Consider the following 16,653-nt stretch of genomic DNA (forward strand, 5'->3'; position numbering starts at 1 on the left):
TGTTTAAAAAGCAGGTTGATTGACGAGGACCACTCAGTTATTTAGCTGCATATCAGCTGGTCTAACATCCATGGGTGCATTCCAGTTGAATTCCCCTGAGATGTATACTTAACACCCTGCACTGGGATGTTCCTTTCATTCTGTAAAGCTGCTAACACAAAGAAACCCCTCGAACGTGCAAACACCATACTGTAAATCTATACTTTAAATCTGTTGTGGATCCTCACAGTCAAACTCTGAGGTTTTAGTCTGTGGTTTTAGTGACGTACGAGCTTGTCTCTGATCTTGAAGCTGATCATGCCCAGCAGCAGGAGAGCAGGGAGGAAGGAGTAGAGGAGAACAAAGTCTAGTGTGTATCGGGACAGAGCGCCGGGATAACCCTCATCGATGATCTGACTGCCCTGAGTGATCATACAGGCCCCCGGCAAAGGTTTGGAATTATCTGCAACAACACAACACACAAGGGAGAGTTAAAACTGTCTGATTTTAAAGACCTCTGTTTGTGTCCTTCAACACCAAACTCTTTAATTGAAGACTTTAAATAACAGACATAAGAGTAGTGTTTACACATTTTCTTTAACAGTACTGGGACACATTGGTTGTGAGCTTTTAAATATAACAGTTAAATCATTCTAATTAGTCCCTTTTCATTCTCAGGGTGGGTGGACACAGAGGATGGTCCCATGATAAAAAATAACGTACTGCATGTGAAGTTGAGTCCGTGGAACTCGGTGACTATAAGCAGCTCGCAGCTGTACTTCTGAAAGGTCAGGTAGCTGAGCCACTGGAAGACCACCGGCATCTGCTGGGTGCTCCTGTTGAGAGGAAGAGGAAGGTGCGTTACCTGTAGCATACAGTATGTTAAAATCTTCATTCACATTGAATACCTGACAAAAGTTTCCTTATTAAAGGGCCATATCACAACAGGCTTGGTTTTAATTTACTTAAACTTAGCAGTGAAATAAAAAAAGACACGTTGTGTATCTCACCTTAGGAAGCCAGATCCCACCAAGATCCCTGCGATATTGAGCAGAGCCATTCCAGTGTTGACCATGTTCGGGTCTTGGACCACTCCTAATAGCACCACAGTCAGCAACTCACCTGAGGAAAAGAAAAATGACATACTAATACACACAACATGAAGCCATAAACAGTGGAACCGAATTCAAACAGTCCAAACAAATGTGTATATTGATGTTTTTAAAACACAAAATATTTGAGAGTTTATCGCTTTCAGCGAAGTGGTAATAAAGACAGATGTTTTAAGAGTATCAGGATATAAAACTTGGAGATGAGCACACTACCATGTCATTATAATCCTTGGCTTTAAAGAAAAAGAAAGTAACTGTATGGTTTAATCTTGTCCATATTTTTACCCTTAAGCTCACCAGCTCACCTGTAATATGTGGCACCAGGACTACAGCAGAATAACACAGGAAGCGCAAGCTGTCAGGGTGCATCCCCACCGTCCTGAGAGGAAACAGGCCAAATACATAGACGTTAGTGCTGAGAGAGGGTGACTTCAACCATTTAGAGAGTCACCATATCTTATTTAATGGAATTAAATCTGATTTCTGCCACTCGGTATATTGTTGTACATAAGATCCACTAGATGTCACTGTGTCTTTAAGTAGCAATACATAGTATTAGCACAGCCTCCTTACTGGAAGTTAGCAACAAGCCACATTCTAAGCATCTACAACAGAAATGTCTGGTGTCTCAGTGAGGACATTAAAGAGTTAAATTGAGGTAGCACATAAAGAATATGAGATTAAATACTTTTAGGTAGTTTAACACTGTATGATGCCCCATGGCAAACATACACACTCCATACACACAACCCACCAGTAAAGGAAGGAGGTGAATATGAAAACACTCAGGATGCTGAAGGGCAGGATGTGGAAGATGTAGGCCAAGAACATCTGCCATTTACTGTACAGACCATCCTGACTCTCCTGGTCACTGATGGCTCGCAGCGCCGGGACTGTCATGAAAAGCAGAGAGAGAGCAAATAATGTGAAGGGTTGGAGAAGAGGAGAGACATTTCATACTGAAAGCTATTCGATAAAAGTCCCAACAATTGGGGAATTCACTCTCTTATATATGGTATCAGAGTAAATTACCATCATAAAGACAAGAGAAAAGTACTTTCTATTAATATCTATTGTACATTTTTCATTAACTTAACCCATTCAGGATTATTTGATACACTTACTAGGTAATAACATGCATGCTGGGAAATGTTGATTCTGACAAGAGGTCATCATTAAAACTAATAATGCATGTTACTCTATCCATTAAGACCAAGCCGTAAGAAGAAGAAGAAGAAGAAGAAGCCGATCTTCTTGAGTACAAACTTAAAGCTGGTGCTTTGCTGTCGGTTCATGTTCCAGCAGGTTCGCAGGTGTTCTTGATTTATTCTGACAACTCATTAAACCTGTTCCTCTCAGTCTTTATCTGTGAGATTCAAGGTCAGTGTGAGACTTCCCAACCTCCACCTCTGGCTGTTTGGGTGCTTGTGCTTGTTTTAATCAGCAGCTTTTTAACTGTAGTGTGACTTCTGCTCAGCCCAGTGTTTTATTACATCTTTTATCATGTCTCTTATCCTCAGTATCTGTGACAGCCAGAGCCCTTAAGCTAAGATTTCAGACTTAGCTGATAAGTCAAAAAGACAGTGAAGAGATAATCACCCCCACATAGCAGATACCCTTCACTTGTTATTGTTTCATCATCATCTTTTAACATACATCGTTAATGTCTACTAAAGACCTATTACCTATTATCTAAACCAATTTATTTAACCCTCTTTACCTTAATTTAATGAGGAAATTCTCACTGAAATATATATAATAACAACGCGTCTTAGCTGCAGAAATATTAAGTTACAAACAACAACAAAAATACATGAACAAATGAACTAACTATCATCATACAAGTCCTCACACAGACCTGAAGTTCCTCTGGGTCTATACAGTACATGTGTGAACATGTATCTCTGTTTGAGGTCACCATGAGTCACAGCAGCAGCTTTAAATACTACCCATGAACTTATTTAACACACAGACACAAATACATGGAGAAACAGATAATACACATAGTACGGGTGCAGGTCTGGAGGTAAAAATGCACTTGGGTCCATCGAGTTTTAAATGGAGTAAAGGTCATTCTGCCCCTGCACATAAACACAAACTACCATACCTCGACTACAGCAAGTAACATAACGAATAATGAAAGCTTCAGAATACAGCTGTTGTAATATAAATGTTGTACTGATTTAGCCAAGTTTGTGGACTGTCTGTGGGTGCTTTCACCGAGCAGAATCCAAGCTGGAGGGAACAAAAACCATCCTGCAGACAGCACCTTTCAGCCTTTCACCTACTGAACAAGAGATAAGTGAGCTTGTGCAGCTGAGATAAAGACGCTTCAAGCATGCTGTTTAACTCAGGTGGCAGAACACACGCTGCACTTTTCTTCAAGTCATCGAATCCACCTTATGCGGGTACGTTTTGGGTGATGTTATCAGACTGTGAGATGGAATATAATATCACCCGAAGATGATGTAACTGGTAAGACTGGTTCGTCTTATCACCTAGATATTTTCCAAGCAAAGCTGAGAACCAGGACTCAGTGGTGGCATACTAGTTTTTGAATAAGGATCGCTGTGTCAGTACATGAGAAACGTGTATGTTTCCAGATGTAGGGCGTTGTTGGAACTCACAGAGAGCTACAGCGTTCAGCATGCCAGTGTAGGGCGAGGCCCCGATGCTCTGATAGATGATGCCAATCCGGTCCTGCACGGCGCCCTTGTTGACGTCGTTGTCTAAGTGCATCACGAAGAAGGCCACAAACAGACCGTAGATCAGGTTCTGCGACAAACGCATGAGAACACCCATCCTGTCTCTGGATAGGTTTCTCGCAGTCCGCCTACACACAGAACACACGTGGGAATAAAGGTAAACAGGTGTGCATTTCTTCCTACATAATTCATATTGCGACACTCAAAGGGCAGATAAGGCGATCAGCCATAGAGAGCAAAGCGAAACAGTTACGAGGATGATGACAGAAAGTAATATTCTAAGGTTTTTTGGCTGCAACAAGATACAGAAACGATGAACAGAAATGCTCTTTTGTGTACAAGAAGATAATAAGATCAAGAAATCCAATTATTTCTGTAGTATGTCGTAATATCTTATTGCCTTTATAGATGATGTCGATACACAAAACACTCGCTCAGCACTGACCTGAGCAAAACTTCAAGTTTGGCTGCACCGCCGGGTGACTCTTTGCTCTTAAAGGGGATGGCTGGCTTGTCTGGCCGCTGTAGGCTCTGCTCCACTTTTCCCAGCATGCTCTGGTAGATGGCAGACCGTTGATAGGATGACGTGATCCCATGCATGCGACTGAAGGTCGCTGCCTCCCTCTCGCTGCTGCGCGTGTCCACCGAGGTGAAGTCGACTGTTCATCACAGCAAATTCATATTTTAAACTTCATTCTTTTAGAAACCGTATGTTCTGTTGGCTATAATTGACATTATTATAGTATGCAGTACCATAGATATCAAAGGGGTTGCAGTACTCGGGACACTCATATCCACATTGGCTGAAGAAATCCACCATCTCCTCTGGCTGTCCACAGAACACCAGCTCCCCCCGACTCATTATAGCTATCCTGCTGAACACCTGGGGGGCAGATAGACACACAAACGAATAGTTTAATATCATCAGCAAATGCTTATCATCTCCTCAAAAACACACAATCTTCTGTCTTGTCGGAAAACGGTGAGTTCTTCTGCGTTTAAAGGATAAGTTCATACGTTTTCCAAACAAAACCAACATTCACATGCCCACATATCCATTGCAACAGGTTTTGATTGCTATATTTGTTTCTTTTGTAACAGAATAAGATGTCTTCCTAATGTATTTCTAATGTAAGAGATGGAGGATATAAATCTGCCCTTTAACATAGGTTGCAGTCTCTTGGTCACTATTTCCTCCGGGTTATCTTGAGACTCACCCTGAAGAGTTCGGAGCGCGGTTGGTGGATGGTTACGATGACGATGCGGTTCCTCCTGGCCAGCTCTGCCAGCAGCACCACGATCTGATTGGCGGTCATGCTGTCCAGGCCAGTGGTCGGCTCGTCCAATAAGATCACCCCTGCAGTGACATCATCATCGTGCAGGTTTGTCACACATTGAAGGAGAACCAGAGAAAGGCGGGACAATAACTTTTTCTTCTTCTTCTTCTTCTTTTAAGTTGGAAACTTATGTACTTTGTATTAAGTGACACATGCAGGACTCTCACTGGGGCCAACTTCACTTGTGAAGATAAGTGAGGTCTTCTTTTTTTTTTAGTTAATTAGTCTAATTAGGACAATTAAAAGATTGCCTCTTTGCATTATGAAAGCATAGTGGAATTAGCAGATACTTTAATTGTGAGATTAATTCATTTCCTGGTTGATTGGAGAGGCAGCGAATGGGAACTCTTCATTACTCTGTATGTAACTGTGTGTGTGTGTGTGTGTGTGTGTGTGTGTGTGTGTGTGTGTGTGTGTGTCTGTCTGTCTGTCTGTTCATGGCCAGTCTAATCCTGTATGAGGACTGAGACCCTTCACCCTCCCTGGAGGACTGTAGACCTGATAAACTCCACTTGGGATGAGCACACACACACATACACTCTCTCTCTCTCTCTCTCTCTCTCTCCCACAGAGGTGGGTTTCTGCTCATTCCCTCCGTGGTGTGATAACAGTCTTTCATTACTCTTCTCCATCTCTCCCTCTGTCCTTTCCTTATTCCCCTCTTACTTAGATCCCTTTGTTTTTCAGTGTGGACTTCTAAAACTCTTTGGGGAGAGGCTTCTAGTGAACTTTCTTCTGTTCTCAGGAGAGTTCAGTCCTGCCTCCAATCCTGTTGCTTCCAACAGTTAAAATAATACATGTTACATGCACAACTTAAGGGACATCTTTCTGATATTGTGTCACAGCCCCTTGTGTGTAATCCTCATCACGCTTCAGTTTATCTCCACATCTGCTCATATGAGTTCGGGTAAGCTTTAAGAATTTAAGTGAGTACGGCCTTTACCTTGATTCCCCTCAGATTTGCAGCAACTGTCTTTGTGAAGAACTTTGTGATACACAGATAAAACTCAGATTTCCCGGCTGCAGAGGGACTCACTCGGGTCCTGAAGTAGCTGACTGGCGATGGAGACCCGCCTCCTCTCCCCCCCAGAGATCCCTGGGAAAACACGACCTCCAATAACACTGTGGGCCACGTGGCTCAGACTCAGCTCGGCCATCACCGCCAACACCTGCACAGGAGCCAGAGGTCAGGGGTCAGGTGACTAGAGAATTACTACTATTAAAAATCAGTTGACAAGGGCCGACTGTAGACAATGTACCTATATTTGTTTCCGATCAAAACATCAAATGTTGGAAATGTTGGTTTTAGTTTAGAAAACCTGAACATAAACACATTTTGATGCTTCTGACAAATCATGTGAGCTGTGATTTTAAGATTTTAAGAACACACCAGCTGTGTGAGTGTAGGTACTGATGACTAGCAGAAGCAAAGAAAACATTCGAGAGGGGTTACAATGACCTCCAACTCATTTTCACCTTTGAAACGATGATAAATCTGTTTTTGTATTCTCAGTTATTCTAATGTTGGACATGACTTTCTCTGAAATAACTCTGACTCAACCCTATTTGGCTGAGAAAGCCGAGTTATTCCCTCTAGCCTGGAGAGATGCTTCGGCTAAAGAAAACTGATCGAGTGGACGGGGCAGAAGAGGCTCTCCAAAGTCACCTTCTTCTTGATGGCTGCGGCTGAGTGTTTCCGCAGGGCCAGCTGAGCTGTGTAGGTCAGAGTCTCCTCCACTGTCAGATAACTCAACAAGTTATCACTCTGTAGAAGAAAGAGACAAAGAGGGTGAGATAATAAAAGAAATGGCGAGGAACAAGGAAGGGATGCAGAGAGGCGGATGTTTTGTGGATCTTTCATACTTAAGGAGGACATTATTGGAAAATTGATTCCTCATTATTTTACTTACTAGAGAGATAAGTAACAAGACTATGGGTCAATACCTAATGTTGTGTCTGGCATAAAATTAGCTCTAGGCAACCACACATCACTCTTAGCAACAGAAACGGGTAGATTTCAGAGGACAGTATATTTGCTGCACTTCCCTGCACACCGAGAGTGGATGTGTATGTTCATATACTGACCAACTGGAACATACCTCTGCCCCAGACACACACACACACACACACACACACACACACACACACACACACACACACACATTCATTGCTTGAACCTGCCGCCTGCCTCAATTAACACGAGGCGCCTCCCAATCCCACTTCTTCTTCGCCTCTCATCTGAATGACTTTAATATCAGGAGCTCATATCGCCTCCTCATCTACAGCTTAGCAGGGGAAGTTAATGACGAGGCTTAGAGAGCAGAGGAGGGCTGCTATCAGCGGGGAGAGGGAGATGATTTGAAAGGAAGCAAGGCCAGTTTTAAGCCAGTGTTTTTAATTCAAGCTTTGGATACACTTGAGCACCTCTCATTGAGAGATTAAGTGTATGAGGAGGCCAGCGAGGGCCTTTAGTTAATTTCATCCAGGGGCCAGGGCAACCTTTTCAGGAGTTTTTAAGAAAACGGCACGTGTTCATTGACTTTGTGGTTTGGCATATATGGTGATTAACCACAGGCACATACAAATATTAACTACATACAAACTACATGCAGCCATATGTGATCCTCTGGGGGCAAAGTTGACCTTATGTCAGTGTGTGGTGAGAACTAGGGCAAAGTGAAACGTGAATGTTATTAGGTGCTAACTACTTTCAAACCACTGTCTCTTTATTAGCAGTTTGGCAGCAGTATATAGTATTCCAGTCACATTATTCAGACAAATATTTTATGGTTGTGTTTTCTCCTGTTGTGATGTGCTAAAAGCCCAATTTGCAACTGAAAATGTTGTTAATTCTTGAGGTAAATAGATTACTGATTGGCTGTGTTAAACCACATGTCTGTGTTACCTGCAGCACATAGGAGAAGCAATCCTGATACTCTTCTCTCTTCAGTTTCATGCCGTTTACGAAGACATCACCCAACAGTGTACCACAGTTTCCAATCCTCCCTGAGATGGCATCCAACAATGTGGTCTTTCCTGAGCCTTTCCAAAACAAAACACACACAATCACACACACACATATGGATACATATGTATACACAGTAAAACATAAAGAGTTGCTGTCACATTGCCTTATATCCTTCATCAAAACATGATAAATACATTAAATACAAGATTAAAAATGTCACTTATTGCATGTTCCCATAAAATATCATCTGGTTATTATTATTTTTTTCTTTTACTCTTTGGACTGAGCTGATTGCAAACCTGAATTGCCCAGTATGCCCATGATCTGCCCGCTGTCTACGTGGAAGGAGACATCATTAAGGATCTGGCGAGTCCATCGCCTCCTGTAAGAGGGTAAGTCCCACCACGGACCCACGCGCTCACTGGAACACAAATGATTTGATTTGAAATCATATCCATATTGATCAGCAGTCTTTTGTATTTTACACTACATAGATACAAAGCAATAAGTTCCCATGTGTTACACGCTACATTTATTCTCCTGCTATCATAAAACTGTAGACCCTATGAGGTCCTTGCTGTGTCTCAGTCATATCTGTACACTCTCTGTCTGCAGCTTTTACCTGACGGTGTAGGAGACCTTGCTGACGCTGAGACAACAGGAGGGCTCTGATCGCTGCTCTCCACCGTCCCCCCATTCGTCCCTCTTCACATCCGACACAAACTTGAAGGACTCTCTAACTTTGGTCCCGTTCTCTGGCTCCACCGCCTGCATTGAATACGTTTTGTTCATGTCTTCCGGCCGGTCTGCTGCTCCAAACCAACAACCGTCAGTCAAGTCCGTCTCAGATCAGTTTGTTCACATCCGCCTGAATCTTACAAGTCCAAACGTTGTTTGTCTGAACCCATTCCCTGTGCAGAGCAGCCGTGTTGCACTGGTGTGTGTCAGGAACCATAAACACACAGAGAATGCTGCGTTATCTCAGAGAACTTTGATCTGGAGCTGTATAAAGAAGAACAAAAAAAACAAAAACACATATGCTAAGTAGATTGACGGGCTGTCTGTCTCAGTTCAGTCCTCAAGTTGTGCGCCGTGACCAGAAAAGCTGCGAGTGACAAGACGGAGCAGAAGAACTGACGTGACATGAACTTTGATGCTTTAAGAGAGAAGGCTTGTGAGCTGAGACGAGAGGAGATCTTCATCCGGACTGGAGTTAAACGGTCTAAGGGAGAAAAGAAACTTTGAACGGGCAATCAACGGGGCTAGAGTAACCCAAAAGGGAGGAAAGGAGGGGAACCGAACAGAAGAAAAAAGGGGGGCGTTGACCTCTTGACCCTGTAAACGTCAGCCAGCAGCTTGCATCGTCATGGACACCGGCGTCAACCACAAAAACAGCACCTCGCAGGTCAGTTGATCACAGACATTGTGCCTCTGCTCATGTACTGACTTTGGTTCAATTAACCATGTCTTAACTTTCTGTTTGAACTTTTCTGAATCCCCACCAACTATGAGCTCTCTTTGGCTGCTGCACAACCACGGACTTTATTAACTCAACGTGCCGAAGTCAGATCGATTGTTATCGTGTGGTATGTTAGTCAAAAGGGTCCAGTTTTATTGATTATTTCCCTTTAAAAATATTTGACATCAACTTCAAGAAGAATGAAACAATTGACACATTTGTCGAGCCAAAATGTCATATAAAATATACAATATTATTTTGCTATGAATTCTGTCCATGACCATGCACGATGATTATTTCCTCTGAAGTATTGTTTAATATCATTGGAGGGATATGCTTTTCACAGTTCCCACATCTGCCAATAACTGGTTAAAATAGCTTCATGAACAGCAACATTGTGAATGTCATTCTGTAGATTAATGTGTTAAAGAAAAGCAACCAGGATGTTTAAGTCTCTAGAAATCCCCAGCTACAATAAACACAACGTAACACACAGGATAGTGTACAGGAGATGTGGTGTGAACACGTGCTGCATTTTGAATCACACGTTTGTGCTTTCATTTGATCAAAGACATGTAGGGATTTACATAATAGTAATATTAGTGACATTTTCAAATGGACTCTGGACCTACAACGGGTCACCTGCAACTATTTGCACACATACGGATGCACACAACGTTCAACATGCTCTTGCAAGTAATCATTAAATAAACGAGTCATTAAAGCGGTACAATAAACTAGTTTATAACGTGTAACGTAAGATGTGCCGATACTATAGCACTCTAACGTTTGGGACAATGTTAAAAAGCAAAAAAAAAAATGTGTCAACCTTAAAATAATTATTTATAGAAAGTTTGTCCTTCAAATCCGACAGGGAAACAGATAAAACTGTCAAATCCCTGCCTCTCTAATACTGGTTGACCTGTCTAACAGCATCAAGACACCGAGTTATTCTCTTCTGAAGAAGACAGCAGCCTCTACTTCACCTACAGCGGAGGGTGCAATGAGCTGGAGGTCAACAACCTGCACTATGAGGTAACTGACGGCCAGCTTTTCTTTAGCTTTTAACTGTTGCACGTCTGTACTGTATATGTGCATGTTATTGTATCTGTGCTCATTGTGTAAATGTGTGTAAATGTGTGTAAATGTGTGTGTGTGTGTGTGCTCCCAAGGTGGACACGGCGGCTCAGATCCCCTGGTACGAGAGGCTATCAGAGTTCAAGTTGCCGTGGGAGATAAAAGGGAACAAGCAGACGGCCATCAACAAGCTCAACCTCCGAGTCCGCAGCGGGCAGATGCTGGCTGTCATTGGCAGCTCAGGTGATGCGAACACACAGGAACAGGGCTTTAAGATATTACCATTTCTAACATGTTACACAACAACTGCTTAGTTTTGCTTCCACACACGTTTGTGTTTTGCTTTGATGCTTCGTATTTGCCTTTAATACCCAATCATCCTCTTCCAGGTTGTGGTAAAACATCTTTGTTGGATATAATCACGTGTCGCGATGAGGGCGGTGCAATGACGTCCGGTCAGGTTCGGATTAACGGGAAGCCCAACACGCCCCAGCTGGTGAAGAAGAACATCGCTCATGTTCGCCAAGACGACCGCCTTCTTCCTCACCTCACTGTCCGGGAAACGCTCGCCTTCGTCGCCCGACTGAGGCTCCCCACCCATTTCACACAGGCCCAGAGGGACCAGAGGGTAAGATCAAACCCTGTTCAAGCAGACAAAAGTAAATATACACAGCGTGAGTACAACGTGTAGTACAGACACTGACCTCATACTTTAGAGGTCACACTCCATTTGGACAGGATGTGACCGCAGTGCATTTCCTCTTCTCATGTTATAAGATAGTTGTGATAAACAGTGTGTCTGCTTTTTTTTGTCACAGGTTGATGATGTCATCGCCGAGCTGCGGCTGCGACAGTGTGCTCACACCAGAGTGGGAAATGACTATGTGAGGGGTGTTTCTGGAGGGGAGAGGAGGAGAGTCAGTATAGCTGTCCAACTACTCTGGAACCCCGGTGAGAGGAAAAAACACTTACAACTCTGGACTTTCCCTCTTAGCTTTCATTCTTGACTATTTATTTTTCTTGAAATGGCTTGTAATGTCATTATAAACACACATTTTTTTTATGACATACTAAATATACTATCATTTTCTATGGGATACTCTTTTTTTTATGTCTACTATGACTTTTGTATTGACATTTTTATGACTTTCTTCACTATTAACATTTTTATGATACACTATTAAATATTTTTTACTTTATGGCTTACCATACAATAACTCAATTTATGACTTTTATGACTTTTTAATGACTAACTAACCATACTAACCTCCATCTAAGCTTTCATAACTTAAATGTATTTCATTATTACGTTGGAGGATATTGTAAATAATTGATTATAGGTGTACAAGTGGCATCAAACGTTCCTTTCCAACCCTGCATTATGGTTCCTCTTACAGACTGCCCTTTTATCCTCTGATCCATTCTGTATCACACAAAACCCCAAACCATCATCACCAACAACCAATGGAAGGAGACAATTCAGGCATTAATGTCTTATTATGGATTATTGAACTAGTATTTTTTACATTTCAGGTATTTTGATCCTGGATGAGCCCACGTCCGGTCTGGACAGCTTCACGGCCCACAACTTGGTGATCACGCTGTCCCGCCTGGCCCGGGGAAACCGCCTCGTCCTGCTGTCGGTCCACCAGCCTCGCTCCGATATCTTCCAGCTCTTCGACCTGGTCGTCCTGCTGTCTTCGGGTTCAGCTGTTTACTGTGGGGCCGCTCGGGACATGGTGCCTTACTTCACTGCCCTGGGATACCCCTGCCCACGATACTGCAACCCCTCTGACTTTTATGGTTCGTGTGTGAGGAAATCAATGTCTGAAAGGTGTTATCACCCACACATTCTTTGGCGTAGAGGATTCTAGCACCAAGAAATGTGCCAGCGATGCACATGCATCTGTCCAATAATGATAAATACTATAACTCTTGAGCAATCCAAATGTAAAATGTGACCCGTTCTTCTGTATAATCCCATGAACTCATTTTGTTGGTGTGGGTCTCTGCCTCCAGTTGATCTGATCAGTATAGACCGACGTAGTCCGGACAAAGAGGCTGAGTGTTTGGAGCGGTCCACAGTTCTGGCGGAGCAGTTCATGGCAAAGGTGCGAGACACAGGCGATCACATGTGGAAACCAGCTGGGACCCACGCAGCGCCAGCCCAATCTGAAAGGTAGCTTTGCCCTCTTCTAGTGACCTAAATCAGAGGCCACATTCTGAAGTTTGATCCATGGATGCAAAACTTTATTCATTTGTATATTCATCCTTTAATGTTAATAGTTTCTGAGACACTGGTTCCAGTATGCAAACATAGACAACATGTGTTGTTTTCCTGCCGGCAGCCCTCAGCAGCCGAGCCAAGGAACAGGAGAGGAAGTGATCACCATTTCAAACCAAAGAAACAGATTGCCTGGTCGGCTACACCAGTTTACCATCCTCATCAGGTAGGAACAGCTTACACAGATACATTACAGCAGCGGTTCTCAACCTTTTTTGTCCATTTTATAGATATATATATTTTTCATTGCTCAGTTACTGAACTCTCGGACCCCCCCCCCCCCCCCTCCCTCAGGCGTCACATGTATAACGACTTCAGAGACCTGGTCACCTTATTCGTCCATGGCCTCGAGGCCCTCCTCATGGCGCTGCTGGTGGGTTGTCTCTACTACGGGGCGGGGGAAGACCGTCTGTCCATCCAGGACACTGTGGCCCTCCTCTACATGATCGGAGCTCTCACCCCATTCGCTGTGGTGCTAGACGTCATAGCTAAATGTGAGTAATTACAGCCGTTTCAGGAGTCAAAGTCAGTCTGCAAATCGGTCAAGAATTGAATAAAGTTCACATTGGTATTGAATAGCATCCTTTTGATGCACAGCGCCTGAGTTGACGCAGCAGGAACAGATGAACTTACTTCTAACTTCATATTGTCTGCAGGTCACACAGAGAGAGCCATGCTCTTCCATGAGCTGGAGGACGGCATGTACTCCGTCACCTCCTACTTCTTTGCCAAGGTAAACCACAGTGATGAAACTGCATCTCCAGTAGGGGGCTGTCACGCTCCATTCTGGACTCACACTCTGTGTTGGAAAGAATGTATCCATGCAAATACAGAGGCAGGATCAACACTGAATGTGTGTGTGTGTTTGTATGCCTGTTCTGTACATTTAAACATTCTCCACATCCAGGTCCTGGGGGAGTTACCGGAGCACTGCGTGTTCACCCTGGTGTACGGCCTGCCCATCTATTGGCTGGCCGGTCTAAACGAGGCCCCAGACCGTTTCCTGCTCAACTTCCTGCTGGTGTGGCTGATGGTCTACTGCAGCCGAGCCATGGCTCTGTTCGTAGCCGCCGCGTTGCCCACCTTGCAGACCTCGGCCTTCATGGGAAACTCCCTCTTCACCGTCTTCTATTTGACCGGAGGTTTTGTCATCAGCCTGGAGAACATGTGGCTCGGTGAAGAGATTGGTTGATTGTTAAAAGATGTGTGAGGACTGGGAGCCGGATGCTGGTTGGCATGTGACGTTTAATACCTGTGCATGTTTTTCTAACTCCCCAGTGGCCTCGTGGCTTTCTCACGCCTCCTTCATGCGTTGGGGTTTCGAGGGCATGCTGCAGGTGCAGTTCAGAGGCAACAAGTACCCCGTCACCATCAGAAACATCACCATCCAAGTCGATGGCATACATGTGAGTTAGAAACCAACACAGATGCACACACAGCTGTTAATCAAACAGGGGGTCCTTATGTCTTATCACTCCAAGGAATTAAACTTGGAAACTACAATATCGGTCAATAATTCTACATAAATGAACACTATTCAAACCATCATCCTTCTCACCGTCTAACCCCTTTGTGTTTGTCTTTGAGGTGGTGGAGGCCATGAACATGAACCAGTACCCGCTGTACTCGTGCTATCTGGTCCTGCTGGCAGTCTGTGTGGTCTTCATGGCGCTATATTACGTGTGTCTAAAGTTCATCAAGCAGAAGTCCAGTCAGGACTGGTGAATACATCCAGACCAGTTTGAACCATCACACCAAACACGGTCTGAGATCACACATGACATCAGACACTGGTTTCTACTTCTTCTTACGTTTACAGTAGTTTGGGTGGTAGTTCGACTGGTTCGACACTGAGCCATGCTTTCTGTTGGCATTTTACTGTTTTTATTACTTATGACTTTATTTAGGCGAGACAAGTAAAATACATGTTTTGAATTTACCTTTTCAGAATAATCTCATCATCAGAAGCGACTGCTGTTTTAATGGTAGGAACACTTGAAATAACCCCTCCGGCACCTCAGAAGAGCATTTAAAGTCACCTTTGTTGATGTATCAAACACTTCCTCAATGTGAAGCCATTCCTCTCATCTTTGACTAGTCAAAATAATCTCCACATATCAACGTTTACAATTTAAATATGGGAATAATTATTAGACTTTGGAGTTGCACTTGTTGCAGTACTGCTGTCTGCTGCTGGATGGCAGCAGAGTGCTGCACTATCATCAAAGGTAAAACCATAGAATTTGTTTTCTTCTCCCTCGCTTCTCCGTCTTGGCAAATGATTAGAGCACCACATTGGCAGATATCCATCTGCAGCTTTTGCTTGTTCCATTTTCAATCTCTCCCCCCCCCCCCCCCCCCCCTTACAGCTTTATCTTTTTTGTATATGTAAGGTTATTAAGCTTAACAATGTGTGTGCCAGTATAGAGAGCACTGGAAAAAAAGCCCAGCAGAGATTTAGTAAGTCACACTTGCTTGTGTCCTCATAGATTGAAGATTACGTAAGCTGTGTGTTTTTTCTACTGGTGGAAAAGCCTGATAAATATTGTACCGACGTGGTTTGCATCCCAATTATGAAAGTATTAAATCAAATTGCTCCACTTGAGCGTGTTTATTTTTGTCTTCATACAAGGTCCCAGAATTGTACCCATCTGTTTCAAGTGTATGCATTTTTATTAACACAGGCAACGTTGCAAAAGGAGCATTTGTATCCCAAATAAACTCCATTGCCAGGGCCGACCCTCTGTCATGCATAGTGCACAATCTTCTCGAGGTAACCACCAGTGTGTGTTATCTAAGGGCCTGCCTCAGTTGGGGGGTCGAGTGCAGCTTGCTTTACATGAAACAGGAGAATCCGAGGCTGGGATTGGAAACCATAAAGGGTTCAAAGCCACGTGAAAGAGCGCTGCAGATGCATGTCAGGGGACGGAAGGGATTTCTTTCATAAAAATCATTGCTTAATCAAATCGAGGTCAATAATCTTTTGCATCACACAAACATATAACGCACAAATTCTGTGTTCATGCGAGAGAGGGAGCATAAAAAGGTATGCAAGGTAAATACATATGAAAAAAAAACATTTTTTTCTTTTCTTTCTGCATATTTTTAATTTGGACTATTCTTCCACAACAGAATGCACAAGTAAAAGGTGGAAAATGATTCAGATGCTTCAAATAAAAGTGCCAATATCAAAATATACATTTAAAACTTGCATAAAAGAACATAAGTATTGTTATTAAAATGTACTTCACGTATCAAATGTTAACATACTCATTATGCATCAGAAAGGCTCCATTCTGTGTACTGGATGACTGTTTTAGCTTTAACTTGTAAACTGCCTTTTTCATGCTGAAGGCATAGATTCTAGTGTTCTGGCATTGTGCCTAAAGACTCATTGGGACGCCTCAATGGAGCTGAACCATTGTTAATGTAATTAGCTCCACTTATGCTTACCTGCTGCCCTAAAAAAGGTTAATTGTATGACTAAATACCTTTTAAACCACACAAAGACTCAGGCTCAGAATGTGATTTATCATATCAATAGTTCTGTAGACTCTCAACATAATCATCATCAATATTGTCAATAGCACAGCGGAGGGGCGTCACATTCAACATTTCATTGATGAAAGGAGGGAGAATCTTCCTCAGCTGTCTGGGATTTACTCATCTCTCTTTCAGCTTGTCTGCATACAACTGAAGGGAGCCAGTGAACAGAGAGAAAGAAGCTTTAGT

At 43.1% G+C, this 16,653-nt stretch overlaps 2 protein-coding genes across 2 annotated transcripts; one reads left to right on the forward strand and one right to left on the reverse strand.

The window, feature by feature from the left end:
* Positions 1 to 71: 71 nt before the first annotated feature.
* Positions 72 to 9,043, reverse strand: abcg5 (ATP-binding cassette, sub-family G (WHITE), member 5). The gene is made up of 14 exons (XM_084022009.1): positions 8,724 to 9,043; positions 8,401 to 8,522; positions 8,039 to 8,175; positions 6,800 to 6,898; positions 6,170 to 6,302; positions 5,014 to 5,153; positions 4,550 to 4,679; positions 4,242 to 4,455; positions 3,719 to 3,924; positions 1,846 to 1,984; positions 1,397 to 1,470; positions 990 to 1,101; positions 703 to 815; positions 72 to 442 (listed from the first exon to the last, which is right to left on the reverse strand). Exons 1-14 carry the CDS (start codon positions 8,891 to 8,893, stop codon positions 258 to 260), a joined length of 1,974 nt encoding a protein of 657 aa, XP_083878135.1. The 5' UTR covers positions 8,894 to 9,043; the 3' UTR covers positions 72 to 257.
* Positions 9,044 to 9,177: 134 nt separating this feature from the next.
* Positions 9,178 to 14,767, forward strand: abcg8 (ATP-binding cassette, sub-family G (WHITE), member 8). Its single transcript, XM_084022008.1, has 13 exons — positions 9,178 to 9,506; positions 10,494 to 10,595; positions 10,733 to 10,880; positions 11,027 to 11,265; positions 11,456 to 11,588; positions 12,171 to 12,440; positions 12,657 to 12,816; positions 12,986 to 13,087; positions 13,216 to 13,415; positions 13,578 to 13,654; positions 13,829 to 14,096; positions 14,200 to 14,327; positions 14,509 to 14,767. The coding sequence occupies exons 1-13, from the start codon at positions 9,468 to 9,470 to the stop codon at positions 14,644 to 14,646; spliced, it is 2,004 nt and encodes a 667-aa protein (XP_083878134.1). The 5' UTR covers positions 9,178 to 9,467; the 3' UTR covers positions 14,647 to 14,767.
* The last annotated feature ends 1,886 nt before the right edge of the window (positions 14,768 to 16,653 follow it).

This window comes from Eutrigla gurnardus (genome assembly GCF_963514095.1).
Source record: "Eutrigla gurnardus genome assembly, chromosome: 11".
NCBI lineage: Eukaryota > Metazoa > Chordata > Actinopteri > Perciformes > Triglidae > Eutrigla > Eutrigla gurnardus.